Source organism: Antennarius striatus, chromosome 16 (assembly GCF_040054535.1).
Source record: "Antennarius striatus isolate MH-2024 chromosome 16, ASM4005453v1, whole genome shotgun sequence".
NCBI lineage: Eukaryota > Metazoa > Chordata > Actinopteri > Lophiiformes > Antennariidae > Antennarius > Antennarius striatus.
This window is the reverse complement of record NC_090791.1, coordinates 18,761,370-18,779,028: the sequence shown is the minus strand read 5'-3', so window position 1 is coordinate 18,779,028 and position 17,659 is coordinate 18,761,370. Positions and strand designations below refer to the sequence as shown.

The window sequence follows — 17,659 nt, the reverse complement described above, 5'->3', positions numbered from 1 at the left end:
TTTTCATATTTGTGCACATCCCCTTATTTTGAAGCTCATAACTGACCATGAAGATGCAACAGGAAAGGATCACATTTTTATTATTTATTCAAAAATGAAAAAAAAACAAAAACAGATATCAACTGTTACAATAATTACTTTCCTTCAATTTCACTTATGTTGAGCAGAAATTGGTCACCGGATCAAAATAGTCAAACTGCTTTCCTAATTGTGAAATAAAACATAAAACACCATCTAAAAACAAATAAAGCTAATCTTGAAGCACTTCCTACAAAATAAAGTGGAAAATGGAAATAGAAAAAAACAAAGCAAGCTTGAATCATTAAAATAACCTGATAACATTGCTACAAATGTGTTGGCCAAGTCTTTAAACCAAACAGGAAATAAAATCTGCGATGTGCATCAACTGCTCATGTAACATTATCAATTCTTTGATCTGATCCATGACAGAGTAGTAATCTAGCTAGGGGGTTGAAGACTTCTTGTGCTCTAGCAGACAGAAAAGCCTATGTTAAAACGGTATGAAACAACTTATTTGTAAGGTAGGTGAAGATCTCAGTACTCGTCTCCTGGAGCTTCCATCTTGTAGCCATTCTCACTAGAGCCATAGCCATCAGCCGAAGGTACCGACTGCTGGTCCATCATCCCATCCTGACTGTACTCCTCCATTTGTGGCGGGGCTACACCCTCTTCCTCATTGCCCACGTCATCTTGGAGGCTCACGTCATCTCGTAGGGAGCTGTGGCGCTCTTCTCTGCGCTCACCCCTGTCTCTCTCACCTCGCTCCCTCTTGTGATCCCTGTCTCTTTCACGGTCTCCCCTGCGCCTGTCTCTGTCCCGGTGGCTGCGTCGTCGGTCCCTGTCCCTTTCTCTGTCCCTGTCCCTGCGTTCTTCTATGCCTTCACCCACATCTTCATTTTCCTCCAACATTCGCTCGGCACTCTCAGGGGCTCCATCTCCCTGATTGACCTCTTCTCCATCTGCTCCCTTAGCTCTCTCCCTCTCTCTCTTGCGATCCCTGCTCCTACTCCTTCTCTTCCTTTCTCTACTCCTCTCCCTACTCCTGCTGTCTCCCCCCACTGTTGCCCCACGATCCCTCTCCCTGTCTCGACGCCTGATACTTCCAGTACCATCATCTACTCCGATTTGTCTCTCTCTTTCCCTCTCTCGCTCCCGAGAACGGGTACGTCGGCGACGTTCGCGAGATCGAGTGCGTCGGCGTTCCCTGTCCTTGTCCCTGTCACGCTCTCTACTGCGCTCCCTCCTGTCTCCACGGTCCCGATCACTACAAGTAGTTAAGAAAAACAAAGACACTTACTAAAAAGCAAATCAAATGTAGATTACCAAACAAGTGTGCTCCGAAAATACTCACCCCCCTAGTGGCCGATCATCATAACGTGATGCATCATCTCGACCCGAGTGCTTGATGTTTACATCAGCTCCACCTCTCCTAGTTCCACCCAATCCACCACCTGGTTCAAAGAAAAATCCCAAATACAAGTCACACAGACAAGAGAAGGAATCTCTCATAACAACTAAAAAGAGAACATTCCACGTTTTAATTCCCGCAAAGATGGAGCACGTTGTCACAGTTAAGGTACTTGTCAAGAACGGCACAGGTGTTAAATGAAGTTTTGTCAGTAGAATTGTCATGATAATATCAGTCTTGCCCAATTGGGAATCATAGTCATATGACCATGATCCACTACATTCTGGTAAAATGGAGTGGTACAAAAGATTGCAGAAAAAAACCTTGTACTAAAAAGTACAGAAAAACTCTGGCATAGCTAGTTGTGAAAGTCATCAAAAATAATGAACGGCAGAAATTCTAATTTGACAAAAATGCATTTTGACTTTTGCAACGTGTCTGCTGATAAGTGTGGGATAAAACTTTGCTCAATGGTCTGGACTTTGGTCCGGGAGAGGTTGCATCTGCAACTATGGTCAAAACTTCAGTAAAAAGAAAGCTCAGTCTGATTTGTCTTTTTACAAATTGCTGAATATGTAGATCTCAGAATACAATTGTTACTTAACTTCACCCAACAATTACAGTGGTTTTATTTAGTACAGCTGTGCTTTGTGGTAATAAACACCAACACACAAATTCTATGTACTCTTAGTTCAGAAAATGAAAACTTGCCTAAAATGACACAGTTTAGAAGCTTATTTTTCAAAAAAAAGAAAAACAACTCACCTAATCTGCGAGGGTGCCATCCTTTTACAGTGCGTCCTCGTTCCACGTCCACCAAGACCCTTCTACCATCAATCTTCTTCCCATCGGCATGCTTGTATGCGGCTGGAGAAGAATGGGCAGAAAAAAACCAGATGACTTTGGAGTTCTACTAATTGAATGTGGCCAAGGAAACAAACGGTGCATCATCATACTGACCAGGAGCAGATGAAGCCGAGATGGCTGCTCTCTGGGTTAAAGTTGAAGGATAATAGGAGTAGACTTTCTTCCACTTGATGATATTATATGCTTCACTGCATCAATTAATTACCAATTCATCAGTACTTACACTGCCGAAGGAGAATTGTCAGTACGGCTTCATCAATGCTCAACTACTAACAGTTCTGACTGGTAAACATTTAAAGCTATCAGACACATTACCTTGAAATATGTCTTGACTTTTTTGATGTACAGTAATCCCTCACGCATTTGCACATTAAAATGCACGGCTTCACCTCACCGCAGATTTTTAGTAGGTAGTCATGTGATACCGTACGCACATTCTATTGGCTGACAGCTACTGGAAGTACACAGCATTCCATGAGTCTCGGAACGCTGTGTACTTCTGTGAGACACAAACGTGCTTTAAACAGGCTATAAAAGTATGGGAAAGGGTAATACAGATAGAAGGTAGTTTAATATCACTATGGGGAGAGTTTATAAAGGTTTAAATTACCGTAAATAATAGTTTGTCGCTATATTGCGGAATTTCGTTTTTGCGGGTGGTTCTTGGAACGCATTAACCACGAGTAACAAGGGATCACTGCATATCACATTAAGTTGATAGAAATTTCATTAACTTACTCACTGACAACATTGTATCTACATTAATCTCTGCTCAAACAATTAAGGAATTTACTATCAGTAATATTTAACTTTCCACTAGTTTGGTTTTGGTCATGTGAAAATTACAAGCTTTAAAGCAGCAGCACCGTGCACTGCAATGTCTTACATTGCTAGCTTTTGTATAATGGTAAAAATTGTGCAAATCTCTAACGACTGATTTTTAATGTCTATAAGTGCTTCAGAATAACATACACGCACACGTGTGTGTGTGTGTTTATTGATATATCTATATATATACACACACACACACACAAAGTATATCAAAGATTGTTCCTCTACACCAGATTTAATTTGCAGAAAGCTTTGATGAAAGTCAGAAGAAAGGAAAGTGATGGAAATCACCAACAGCAAGATTTTATCACTCCAGTCTTTGGTATTTGGGGTTTTTTTTCAACCTTTTCCCACATAGCATCCCATTACACGACAACAGCATTTCGATCCATCTTGCATGATAGAAGGTCTTGGTGAGATCCAGGTGACTCATCCTGGTTGCCACACTGGGCTGATGAGGTGATCATGTCCGAGGGTAAAACAGTCCAAGGAGAGGGCCTTACCAATACCCACTATTTAACGTAACGTAATATATCCTCAGAGGATCTTACCCAACTTCCTCACTATGTTCATGGTCACTCAATCATAGGCCTTACAAAGGTAACAGTCCCAGTCTTAGGTCCTTACCAAAAATCTCTGGTCACCAGAATGCACATACGGTCACAACAACTCTATCAGGGGCCTTACCAGAACCCCATCTACCTCCCTCGTTCACTAAGAATAACAACATCCCATCCAATGACAGGGCCTTACCAAACCCCTAACAATCCCGCCAAAACTCAACTGAAAAAAAGGCAATACAAACAAAAGAAAAACAACTGGTCTTCCTTCCTAGAGGAATTATCACAAATCCACCCAACTAATAACATATGAATCATTTACGGTACTAAAAATGCATAAGATCATGTTCTTTGATTGTAAGTGGCCTGAAATATAAATACTGAGGAAATCCAGTGTATGAACTTCTGAAATGTCACGAGTGTATTAGATAATTTTGACATTGTAGTGATGAAATTATGATTATGGCTACAACAGCATGTTTGTGCCTTAACCTATGTAGTGAATGTATAACCGTGCATGTATAGCCCATTTAGAAGAATTACCAAGAATATTGCCCTCATCTGCCATTTCTATAAAAGCCAGCTCAAACTACTCAGTGGGGTTGAGGCAAGGTGAAGGATTTCCATGGCAATGGAAGCTCAAACTACTCAGTGGGGTTGAGGCAAGGCGAAGGATTTCCATGGCAATGGGAGCCATGGACATTTTACACACTCGAGAGTAAAAGCATAAGGAGGTAAGACCCCTAAGCCACATCTCCAGTACGTAGTATCGGTTTGACCCAGAAGTTTTCTGCCAGCAATGTTTAACAAAACTTCGGCACTTCATGAATACATTGGGTGCAATAAAAAAGTTACAATGTGAAGACGCTTTACATTCTTTGAGTGAGGTCCAGTGATTTTTGCTCTGTAGGATACACTACATAGTGAGAACTGACCAATCAGTCTCACTTGAGCTTTTAGCACGGACTCAGCTTACTTCTGCCTTAATTCCCAATGCTAAAATGTTGAGTACTGTGCAGCGGAAATGGAGGTGTAGATGCTGACCTACAAAGAAATGGAAAGAATAAGCTACTGAACCCAGGAAAAAATGGGGCTAAATTTAACTGGCAGCTTTCACACCCGCAGACATGAACCGCATCAACCCGACAATTGGATCCAAAATTATCTGAACTATCTGATGATGTATTCTCTCTGATAGATGTGCTATAGTTTATCAGACAGTAACCTTAAGTTACCTACCTTAACACATTAAACCTAACAGACAACATCGTCATTCATAAACATACTGAAATTTCTTTACAATCTCAATTTAAGTGGCATTATGCATGTTCTCCCCATGTCTGTGTGTGTTCTCTCCGGGTTCTCCGGCTTCCTCCCACCTCCAAAAATATGCGCTTCAGGTTAATTGGCCTGTCCCAAATTGCCCGTAGAAGTGAGTGTGTGTGTGTGTGCATGGTTGTCTGTCTTTGTGTGTGGCTCCGCGGCACACTGGCATTGTGCCCGGAGAGTCCCCCTGCCTCACACCCGATGCCAACTGGGATAGGCTCCAGCTCCCCGTGACCCGCTGTGGCAGATAAAGCGTAGAAGAAAATGGATGGATGGATATAAAGATTGTGCTACACTGAAAAAAAATTCTGTTTTGTTTCAAATTCACTCTATTGCTATGATATTAACCACCAACTCAAAAAGATAGGTAAAACTGAAAATGGTATAAATATTTGAATTTCCCACTTTTTCAGTCCGCACACGTCTGACTGTCCATACTGACAGAAGATGGCTTTCATATAAAGGGCAGAATCACTGAGCAACATTTAGTTCACTAGGAGTTAGGGATGCGTTCAATGGTCAAAGCCTCAAATCTAAATTAGTACTAAGTCAATGCACTGGGGCAGTTTAAGGCTTGCAATGAATGACACTTTACCCATTGAACGTAGCTCCTCTTTCCCTATGTAGGAGATAGAGGGTGGAAAGAAATCTTACCCATCATACAAACCCATTATACCAACCATATACTGAGCTGTGGTAGTAGGGTGTAGATGTATCATAACCATCATCATCTGCCAGCCAGCTCTGGCCAATAGCCATCACAGATTGGCGGCTGCAGTGGCAATGAGAACAACACACAGTTAATATACTGTTTAGTCCCACACCCACCCCCCCTTCAATTTATGACTGTTGTGACTACATGTTTGCTGTGATTCAGCAACTCTGGTCTTGAAGAGCTGATGGCACCAGTATCCCAGAATGGTGTCACCATGTTAGATGGCACCATTAACTTGTCTAATGAGACAGCGCTCAGTAATTCACTGACGCATCACTACAGCATTAACATATCTCTCACTAGAGTGGTAAACTGAACCAAATCTCACCATGACCAGGGTTGGAGACCACCAATCAAAACTTTGACAAACAGGCTCAATGCCTAGTCATACAATTGATGGGTTTCCATACAGTCCTTGAAACATTTCTAATTGGTAACCTTGTGCTTACCATTAGAGTCCAACCAGGAGAGCTGCTCTTCCACAGAACTACAACGCCTAACAGTTAAAAGACAATGTGCCCTTCGACAGGCAAAAATGTTCAAGTTCACACATGAAGGACACACCTTTGGCTCCTCCCACTCTTCCCATGATGCCCCACTGAATGAAGCAGTTCCCCTCCTCAACCAACTGATGGCACCATCAAACACAGACACACATCACACAACATAAACTGAATTTAACATGCAGCACATATGCCTTCAAGTAGCACTCTGCTTCAGTTGATACCATGACTGTTTGCTCATTACGCAGTGGTCACTTTTCCTATGAGTGTGTTTGTGTGTGTGTTTGTGTGGTGGGGGTGGTGCAATATAGCATGTCACTAAGAACAGTCTTCACGAGCATGTGATGACATGAAAGCAAATTTTAGCTTGAAGCTGCACATTAGTACTCACAGTGCATGTCTCTTTCATGCTCGTATTCAATGAAGGCGTAGCCCCGAGGCTTCCCCGTCCTCTTGTTGTACACTATGTAAATCTACAAAAGAGAAATATGGTTGGATGTGTGATTCATCATTACAAAATCAATGCAACTGTCACATACTTAAATACGTATGCCACAAATGCTATGTATATAATATATATATATATATATATATATACACACACACACACAGAGGTAGTTCTGCTTACAAATGTCTCTTCATACGAAATATTTAAGTTACGAAACGCCTCAACAGGAAAATACTGCCTCTTTTATGAAAGAAATTTCAAGATACAAAAGGTAAAAATACAGCATGGGCTGCTACTCGCAGCTCCTGAAGGTTCCTGAACGCAACATTCTTAGAGCTGCTCTACCATTGGTTATTACCTAGCATCTTCCTGGCATCCCATTGGCTAAGAAGGTCCTCTATGTGTAGCTAGATAGGTGTCTATGCAGCATCCTCGTCGTTCGGCCCTTGACCCATGAGGTGTTCCGATAGTTTTACGTAAATATATTAACTTTTAGAGTATTCTCTATGGACCCCAAGAAAGTGACGGAGAACAGAGGAAAAGAAGAAGAAAACTTTTTTTTGTCCATACAAAGAGATAATAGAAAAGCATGAAAAAGGGATGCGTTTGGTTGATCTCGTCAAAGAATATGGCCGTAATGTATCTACAATTGCCACGTTATTAAAACAAAAGGAAACCATAAAACAGCAGGAGTTTAAGGCATGGCATGGGTGGATGGAGAAGTTCAAGACGAGGACTGGAATTCACTCTGTTGCTCAAGAGCGCATGAACCAAAGAGGGCAAAAAACAATGAGGACAGCAGTTAAAAGGTAAATGTCCATTATTTTTATTCTTTATTCTATTCTTTCTTTTTTACATTATGCATGACTCATTTATTGTGTAGTAAGCTAATTGTAACATGTATTTGTTACACATTTTGATGTATTTTTATGCTTTATAAAAAATTTGAATTTTGGGGGGCTTGGAAACGATTAGGAAATTTGCATGGAAAACGCGTCTGTACTTACAAAATTTTCTCCTAAAGAAATTTCTTCCAGAACCAATTATTTTCATAAGTCGAGGTACGACTGTATATAAAATTGCTATAATATTGTCAATAATATTGTTTTATTTATGTCAAAATAAAACATACTTTGAGAACAACAGTAATATACAGTACAAATTAAAGTACCAATACGAATAAACTTTTCAGACAATAAACTGCACTTTTAAATGTAATATGGAACAGCAGCACGTGCAACTTAAATTTGTACTTTTTCGACAACTGCTAAACATACCCGTTTGATGGGACCATAGACTTCAAACTCACGGCGAAGCTTGGACTCGGTAGTGTCATAGTTCTACAAACAGAAAACATCATTAGAAAGTTCTAAATACCCATATTTGAGTATTCCTCAAAATGTAGTATATGAAGTACACAATAAAGAATGCATTATTCTGTGCATGTGGAAGTAAAACAGCAAAATAGACTGAACAGAAAAACAAAGCCATTGAAAGTAGGCGGAACAACGACAGTCAAAGCAGTGACTCCCATATGTCCAAAAAGGAGTGGTGTGAAGCATAAACCTACCCCTTCAACTACTTAATTGACAATCAATAATCTCAATATTCTATAATTAGACATAAATATTTACAAAAACAAAGAATTTAAAAAACACACATTTACAAGAAAGTACTGATAATAAACGTTGTGCATATAAATACAAAGATCATTTAACACATGATTGTTAAAGCCCCTCTCCCCTTCTGTACCTGTAAACATAACATACTCACCACTCTTGCAACGAACAATGTCTTAAAGGCATCCCCTTGTGCATTTGGGTCATTATGAGGATCCCCTGACAACAAGCAGAATTAGTCTTCACTAAACTTCATTCAAAACCAAAACCCCCTGAATAATACATTACTATGGAAACTTACAAAGTTTGAGTTCTGTCTCCACAACTGCCTGTCTCCTCTCAATCTTCTCTCGCCTCTGCAAACAGAATATTGTCAGGACACGGTGAATGCCCAAAAAGCACTGTGCCATGAAACTCAAGTGGCTGAATAACTAACCAAAAGTAGTTATTTATATACACAGCACACACACATTTACAGTTTGTATACACTCACAAATTAGGCCAGACATGGGCAAACTACAGCTTGTGGGCCATGTACGATCGTTTTTTGTAATCCGGCCCGCTAAACTTGTTTAAATTATATAATTAATGTTATGAAATAAATGCAGTTGTGAAATAATGTTCACAATAAGCCTCGCATATCTAACGTTTAAATTAATCCACAGGACTTGTAAAAAGTTCTTTGAAGATGTTTTACCTTTCATCCAAGAGGCTTTTTCAGTTCTGGTGTTGTTTGGTCTTTTCTCAGCGTCTAACCTAAGGCCCCGTCCACACGACAACAGATATCCGGAACAAAAACGCAACTTTTTGAAAACGCTGGCCTAGTTGGATTTTTAAAAAAACGCTGGGTCTGCTTTGTCATGTGGACGGTGTATCCGTTTTCGATGCGTTTTTTTTAAAAATCCGTCATCGTGTTGGGCCTAAGGTGTAGTCAGTGCTATTCACATTCCAACAACCATTGTCAAGACCCTTCTGAATCTTTAAGAATGGTCATTGGAAGTGCCAGGGGGTGTCAATGGGGGTCTTTGAAATACAAATTTCACTGACCCCCACTAGTGGTGACGATGACACACATCTGCTGAGTATGTCTGGGTAGGTTCTCAGTTATCTGGGTCATGGTTATCCAAATCAATAAGCCGGAATTTTAGAAAGTTTCTTGAAGACATTTCGCCTCTCATTGAAGAGGCTTCTTCAGTTCTTGAGGTGGTTGGTCTTGTCACAACTTCTTAGCCCTGAGGGGTGCGGTCAGTGCTCTTTATATTCCAAAGTCCATAGTGGAAACCCATCTGTCTCCTCAACAATGGTTGATGGGGATGCCAGACGGGATAATTGAAGTTTCACTGAGCCTTTGTATACTAAAGAGGGCCATTAGCATGACACACATCACCTGGGCCATCTGCTGAGTTGTTTATTTAGGGCAGGGGTATTCAATTAAAAGTCACAGCGGTCCAGTTATTAAATTTTCTTAGTATAACGTCCGAACCCAAGTCCAGTTTGTGTCTTGTAGCCAACCCCTATGTCCACGTTTTCAGTTATTACCAATTTTCAATGCAGGATATTATTTAATTGGGTGCACAACTAGCTCTTTTACCATAAATAAAAATAGAAGCAGGCAAATAAATTTTATGACTTTGTTAGCACACAAACCTCAGAATTAAAAATAAAGTGCAAACAGAGCTGAATAACCCGTTTTTCTCATAAATTAAAGAGGTCCCAGCCTAAATAATTGAAAGCCTACACTTCAAGTAAAAAAACCATTAACATCTTCAGAAAGCATAAATAAAAAGTAGCTTTTTCAAGGAAAAATGCAGAGAACTTTCTGCATGAGGGGGCATGAGAATGCCCTGCCAGTCATTTAAATCTTGGTTGGAATGGACTTTAAGCTCTTTCACAACTGTTCCATCGCGAAAAGATTTTCTATGTTGCCCCAAAATCCACCATGCCTTAAGTGAACATTTGTTTGCATTTTGATCAGTTATTTTGCCCTCGGTTCGGACTTCAGGGGATAACTTTGCTCAAAACGCCTGTGCTTTGTTTTGTTGTGGCTCTTCACGTTACCATTTTTAATTAACGCCACGTGTTCAGACCATATGAGGTAAAATGGTTTGAACTGCCTGACGGAAGAATAAACATAATTTCTCCGTACACTAATTATTAGGGGCGGCAGTGGCTCAGTGGTAGAGCAGGTGTCTCTTAGACAGATCGCCCCAGCCATCGAATCCCGCTCCCGCCATGATGTCACCAGGAGTGTGAGCTGACGGTGCGAGGTATCAGCTCACCTCCCAGCCACTGCAGAGGCACCCTTGAGCAGGTTGCCTTCCCCCCTACGAGTTGCTCAATTGGGGCGCGTTCAAAAAGCCGCTGCCCATCATTCTGCCTCCCAATGTGTGTAGTTTGATGTGTATTAACTGCATGCTTACAGGCCCCCTTGTGTGCTGTGTTCAGGGGGCCTGTATACTGTTAAAAAATACTAACTTAAGTGACCATGTAATTTCCCCTTGCGGGATCAATAAAGTATACTACTACTTCTTTTTCTTATTAACCAGCGATTTTCCTCATTCCTCCCTTCATTTGGAGCAAGCTATGCTGTCCTCACTGTCTCCCTTTCTCTGTGCTTCGCTATAGCCATAAACTCGGAGCAGCAGCGAGCTGTCTCACTTCCAGGTGCACTGACAGAGCAAGTAAACAACAATCTGATTGGCTGAACTGAGTGGAGCTATTACCATATTAACTGGAGGAGCAGCGCACCATCTGTAGCCAAGACCGTCAGAAAAAATTCCCCACGAAAATCTGCTCTCGTGAATTTATCATGGAGTGGTCACAGGTCCAGGCAGAACCATCACGCGGTCTGAACCCAAACCACCATTTGGTGACCCCTTTTCTATGTAGTTTCGAAAGGACCCGATTGTAAATAGGCAAAAAGTGATGTCACAGACCCCTGCTCCCCCCGTTCAGAAATGGCTTTTCACTCCTCTCTCAAACCATCTGTCTTCGAGACACCAGCAGAACTGAAGAAGCCCCTTGGATTAGAGGAGAAACATCTTCAAGAACCATTTTCTTTAAGTCCAGTGGATTGATTTAACATCCCCCACCCCCCAAAAACCCTCTAACATAGCGTAAAACTAGAGAACCATAATTTGGCTGTCTGTATGTGTGTTTATATATCTATATAAACACATGAATAAGCGTATATACATACCAGCAACACCCAGACAACAATATTTTGTTTTAAATAACACTGCCCACTGTCAGATTTGAATTTGTCATTTGTGACAACAGCTGTCTTCCTTTCACAGGATGGTATTAACAGAAGCATATACAGTATACACCACACAGACAGGCCATTGGCCTGGGCTCAAGTCAAGAACCTTCCTAACACTGGGTGAAAGTGCTGACCACATACATTTATTTGTATGGTGCCAAACCTTAACGCCATTTATCTCAAGGCAGTTTACACAAAGAGCTGGTTAAAACTGACACTTTATCCAACAGACATCCAACAAACCCCTATGAGAACATGGAGGCAGTGGTGAGAAAAAATTATTTTGAGCCTCATCAAGTGTTGCGACATACATATTTTGGATAAACTGCTGTTAACAATCCAGCACAGTAGTCTAGTGTGATCTTCCTCACAGGATTCGATCTCACCTTTCTCTCGAGTCGCTCCTCCCGGGTTTCTGCCCTTGTTGGCGGAGGGGCGTCCCGAGGATCCTGGTCACACAAAGGAAAGACGAATGTGTATTAAGTATTCATAACTCATAAAGCGTGGACGGAAAAGATAACAAGAAAATACTCACCTCGAAGTGCCTAATAAACGGTGCAATGCCGCTGTAAGGTTGGTTATGATGTTTCTCGTGAGGCAACTTCTCCAGCTGCGGCAGGAACGGAATGGGATCACGCGGGGCAAAAAGGGCCAGGAGATTCGGTGGTAAAAACTGCGTCATCTTTCACCTACATGCGTAAAAATCTGTATCACTGCACTATTGACGGACTCACAGCTAGGTAGAAGAAATCTCAGGTCAACGTTCCTAAACATCGCCCTTCAAACACCATTTCAAGCAAACTGTACACAGCTATTAGCTATCAAGCTAATGCAAAAGGCATTAAAGCAGACCCTTAAAATGTATACATACCTCGTCTCTCCCAGCGTCTCAACTGACGAAAGACACTCGGACAAGAAAATATTTTTGTTGAACTCCAGGACCAAACTTTTCTCGCTAACGTCTACAGCCAGTAATAAAACAACACGGCCTAATTACTTTTGCGGCGTCAGATGAGAAATGTGTCTTCCCAAGAAACTAAAATGGCGGCTTGCCGTAAGTGGAAAACATTTGACGGAAAAAGTAACTACTTCGTTAAGTAGCGGCTGGCATAGCGTTTAAGGCACATTACCGCCACCTACTGCTGTGGAGTGTTTCCAACAGCTCAGTATTTGGACGGACAGACAGACAGACTGCTCTTTTATTCATAACTAGAAAAAGAAAGAAACATGGTACCATTATTCCTTGGATTTCACCTCCATTATACTGTATGTCTGGTGATGAAGAAAGTGCCATTTGACTACATATGAACAAAAGCAGCCATATTCAAATAGCAGTCACTAATTTGTTTTCTGTTAATCAATGTTGCAATCTCAAAAATAGCAATGCACCAACAATGCCTCTTACCACGTCTAATTATAAATCCATCACCAGCCACTAATGCACAGATGGAAGCTTGCTACAAAATATCACAGGTGCTTGGCAGGAGAATTGTGTTTGTCGGAAAATGTCGATCCATGTTGTGGTAAAACAAAATAAACAAAAACAAAGATCTGCAGCTTAAAACACTACAAGTAGAGAATGATCTGGAAATGGTCAGCAGACATGAAATATTTTTAGAAAAGACCATGAACATTCCTTGACAACTAAAATACATTATCTCTGAGACGGAGAAGCAAAAAAGTATTTCTGAAACAAAGAAAAATTTGCAGTAAATGTCTGTGGTGTGTGTGTGTGTGTGTGGGGGGGGGGCAACAGGAAGTACTAGGACGGAAGAAAAACAGGGGGATGGCCAGGAACACACACATCTGGAAATAATTGAGATCGAAAGAAAGGGTGGAAAAGAAGACATTTCCTTTAACAAAGATGAACAAGATGAAGAGTAAAATCTCCTTCATGGACAATTATATATATATTGTATGAAGTTATTGTTTAAATAAGACGGTTCCTGTCAAGCAGTATATAGGAAAAACTTATCTGCTTCAGTGAAAAATCCAAATTAGAAAAGGAGGTTCAAGGATCCAGGACTACAAGGAGGAGAATATCTTTCTCAAGATTTAAAAACACTGAACATCATAAGGTAAAACCAGTTTTCATTCCAGCCGTACTGATATGGGACACTATGAGTTCTGTGATAGCATTTGGATTATCTGGGATTTATTGGTTAGGTGCGTTCAGAATAAGGGGACAACTTTTTGACCCAGTTTATGTCACTATTAAGTATAATCATATATTGGATACATTTTTCATCATCTTTTCTTTTACTCAATTGCTGATTTCAATTTTAGCTTTATGGTCAACTTTAAACCTTCTTTACATCTTAAAAATGGAGACATTAATTATGCATTTAGCTGTGCTTGTGCTCTGCCACTAAAACAAGGCTTCGGCTCAGTCAGAGTGATTAATAGAATAGAGGAGGTCAATTGTTTGAGATTACCTCCACTAAAATATTCAAACATCTTGTTCAAATACGAGAAGTCACTTTTTTCCATTGACCTGATAAATTGTGTAAACCAAGCCAAACAGGTAGAAAAGCCAAGTCAAATGATTCCATTAGTTATAATTTTCTTCCCTAATTTTTTTGTAACTAAAGGAATAAATAAAGTGACAGTGCTTTAGGTTAAAAGCTCACTCTCTGAAACAAACCTGAAAGTTGGCGAAGCAGTCTGATCATGCCGAAGATTGTGTGATATGATTGAAATCTTCACAAAAAGAGATCAACTGGCCCTTAAACATAGATTGTTTCACCAACTTACGTGGCAAACAGATCACTTTATCTAAAGGACTTGTTGTTTCATCCATTTTTTATATGAGTGTTTTGACTTTGCACAAAAGTTACAGAGCAAAACAACAGATACCTGAAATCCCTTTTGTGGTCTGACTGACTGCTCAAAGTGCTTTACAATACAAGTCAGCAATTACCCATTTTAACAACAACAATAGAATATATGCCGAAAGTGAATAGCAAACAGTAGTATAGGACTAAGAGTAGGGACGTTGAATGTTGGAACTATGACAGGAAAAGGTAGAGAGTTGGTTGACATGATGCAGAGAAGGAAGGTAGAGATACTGTGTGTGCAGGAGACCAGGTGGAAAGGTAGCAAGGCTAGAAGTTTAGGAGCAGGGTTCAAGTTGTTCTATCATGGTATAGATGGGAAGAGAAATGGAGTAGGAGTTATCTTGAAGGAGGAGTTTGTTAGGAATGTCCTGGAGGTAAAAAGAGGGTCGGATAGAGTGATGAGTCTGAAGCTAGAAATACAAGGTGTGATGTTCAATGTTGTTAGCAGGTATGCTCCACAGGTAGGATGTGAGCTGGAGGAGAAGGAGAAATTCTGGTCGGACTTTGATGAAGTGATGCAGAGCATGCCTAGAAGTGAGAGAGTTGTCATTGGAGCAGACTTCAATGGACATGTTGGTGCAGGAAACAGAGGTGATGAGGATGTGATGGGCAGGTTTGGTGTCCAGGAGAGGAACGCAGAAGGACAGATGGTAGTTGACTTAGTAAAAAGGATGGAAATGGCTGTAGTGAATACTTTCTTCCAGAAGAGGCAGGAACATATAATGACCTATAAGAGTGGCGGTAGGAGCACACAGGTAGACTACATCTTGTGTAGATGGTGTAACCTGAAAGAGATCAGTGACTGCAAAGTAGTGGTAGGTGAGAGTGTAACCAAACAGCATAGGATGGTGGTGTGTAGGATGACTCTGGTGGTGAGGAAGATCAAGAGGGCAAAGGCAGAGCAGAAGACGAAATGGTGGAAGCTGAAAAAGGAAGAGTGTTGCATGACTTTCAGGAGGGAGTTAAGACAGGCTCTGGGTGGTCAGGAGGTGCTTCCAGATGACTGGACAACTACAGCTAATGTGATCAGGGAGACAGGTAAGAGAGTACTTTGTGTGTCATCTGGAAGGAAAGTAGATAAGGAGACTTGGTGGTGTAATGAGGAGGTACTGGAGTGTATACAGAGAAAGAGGTTAGCTAAGAAGAAGTGGGACACTGAGAGGACTGAGGAGAGTAGACAGGAGTACAGGGAGATGCAGCGTAAGGTGAAGGTAGAGGTAGCAAAGGCCAAACAAGAAGCTTATGATGACTTGTATGCTAGGTTGGACAGTAAGGAGGGAGAGACTGATCTATACTGGTTGGCAAGACAGAGAGATAGAGATGGGAAGGACGTGCAGCAGGTTAGGGTGATTAAGGATAGGGATGGAAGTCTATTGACAGGTGCCAGTAGTGTGATGAGAAGATGGAAAGAGTACTTTGAAGAGTTGATGAACGTGGAAAATGAGAGAGAACAAAGACTAGAAGAGGTGACTATTGTGGACCAGGATGTAGCAAAGATTAGTCAGGATGAAGTGAGGAGGGCATTGAAGAGGATGAAGGGTGGAAAGGCAGTCGGCCCTGATGATATACCTGTAGAGGTATGGAAGTGTCTAGGAGAGGTGGCAATAGAGTTTCTGACTGGGTTGTTCAACAGGATCTTAGATAGAGAGAAGATGCCTGAGGAATGGAGGAGAAGTGTGCTGGTGCCCATTTTTAAGAGCAAGGGAGATGTGCAGAGTTGTGGCAACTACAGAGGAATAAAGCTGATGAACCATACAATGATGTTATGGGAGAGAGTAGTGGAAGCTAGACTAAGGGCAGAAGTGAACATTTGTGAGCAGCAGTATGGTTTCATGCCAAAAAAGAGTACTACAGATGCAGTATTTGCTTTGAGGATGTTGATAGAGAAGTACAGAGAAGGCCAGAGGGAGCTGCATTATGTTTTTGTAGATATGGAGAAAGCTTACGACAGGGTGCCCAGAGAGGAACTGTGGTATTGTATGAGGAAGTCTGGAGTGGCAGAAAAGTATGTTAGAGCAGTGCAGGACATGTATGAGGACTGTAAGACAGTGGTGAGGTGTGCTGTAGGTGTGACAGAGGAGTTCAAGGTGGAGGTGGGACTGCATCAGGGATCAGCTCTGAGCCCCTTCTTGTTCGCTATGGTGATGGACAGGCTGACAGACGAGGTTAGACAGGAATCTCCATGGACTATGATGTTTGCAGATGACACCTGTTCCCTGCAGTGAGAGCAGGGAACAGGTGGAGGAGAAGCTAGAGAGGTGGAGGTTTGTCCTGGAAAGGAGAGGAATGATGGTTAGCCGCAGTAAGACAGAGTACATGTGTGTGAATGAGAGGGACCCAAGTAGAAGAGTGAGGTTAAAGGGAGAAGAGATCAAGAAGGTGGAGGATTTTAAGTACGTAGGGTCAACAGTCCAGAGTAATGGAGAGTGTGGAAAAGAGGTGAAGAAGCGTGTACAGGCAGGATGGAACGGGTGGAGGAAAGTGTCAGGTGTGATGTGTGATAGAAGAGTTTCAGCTAAAATGAAAGGAAAGGTGTACAAAACTGTGGTGAGACCAGCGATGTTGTTTGGTCTAGAGACAGTGTCACTGAAGAAAAGACAGGAGACAGAGCTGGAGGTAGCAGAGATGAAGATGCTGAGGTTCTCTCTGGGAGTGACCAGGAAGGATAGGATCAGGAATGAGTACATCAGAGGCACAGCACATGTTAGAGGTTTTGGAGATAAAGTCAGAGAGGCCAGAGTGAGATGGTTTGGACATGTCCAGAGGAGAGATAGTGAATATATTGGTAAAAGGATGCTGAGTTATGAACTGCCAGGCAGGAGGCCTAGAGGAAGACCCAAGAGGAGGTTTATGGATGTAATGAGGGAAGACATGAAGGTAGTTGGTGTGAGAGGATTCAAAGGACAGGGCTAGATGGAGGAAATTGATTCGCTGTGGCGACCCCTGAAGGGAAAAGCCGAAAGGAAAAGAAGAAGAAGTATCTTGTATCATACTTGATCTGTACATTGGGACATCTGGACATGTAGATGGCCAGGCTGGGGTTTAAACTACCAACACATACACAGTGTAAGGGTATGGCTGCACCCCATCTTGAGCCAGATGAACTCTCAGTAAGACCAGTTAGCTGCTTTAATTGGTTCAGTGGCTGACAAGCTTTTCTATCAATCAATCAATCAATCAATCAATCAATCAATCAATCAATCAATCAATCAATCAATCAATCAATCAATCAATCAATCAATCAATCAATCAATCAACTTTT

The 17,659-nt window shown here is 41.5% G+C and overlaps 2 protein-coding genes across 3 annotated transcripts in view; one reads left to right on the top strand and one right to left on the bottom strand.

Moving 5' to 3' along the window:
• Positions 1-63: 63 nt before the first annotated feature.
• On the bottom strand, positions 64-12,606 carry snrnp70 (small nuclear ribonucleoprotein 70 (U1)). The gene is made up of 10 exons (XM_068336176.1): positions 12,432-12,606; positions 12,096-12,249; positions 11,947-12,009; positions 8,600-8,654; positions 8,453-8,517; positions 7,957-8,019; positions 6,623-6,704; positions 2,195-2,296; positions 1,373-1,472; positions 64-1,285 (listed from the first exon to the last, which is right to left on the bottom strand). The coding sequence occupies exons 2-10, from the start codon at positions 12,240-12,242 to the stop codon at positions 556-558; spliced, it is 1,407 nt and encodes a 468-aa protein (XP_068192277.1). The 5' UTR covers positions 12,243-12,249; positions 12,432-12,606; the 3' UTR covers positions 64-555.
• A 747-nt stretch (positions 12,607-13,353) lies between these two features.
• tspan4b (tetraspanin 4b) overlaps positions 13,354-17,659 on the top strand; it is a 37,623-nt gene continuing 33,317 nt past the window's right edge. The window contains exon 1 of one of the 2 annotated variants that reach the window (XM_068337522.1): positions 13,354-13,638. The gene's annotated coding sequence lies outside the window, so the exon portion shown is untranslated. The remainder of the gene's footprint in view (positions 13,639-17,659) is intronic. The other variant, XM_068337521.1, reaches the window with a different exon arrangement.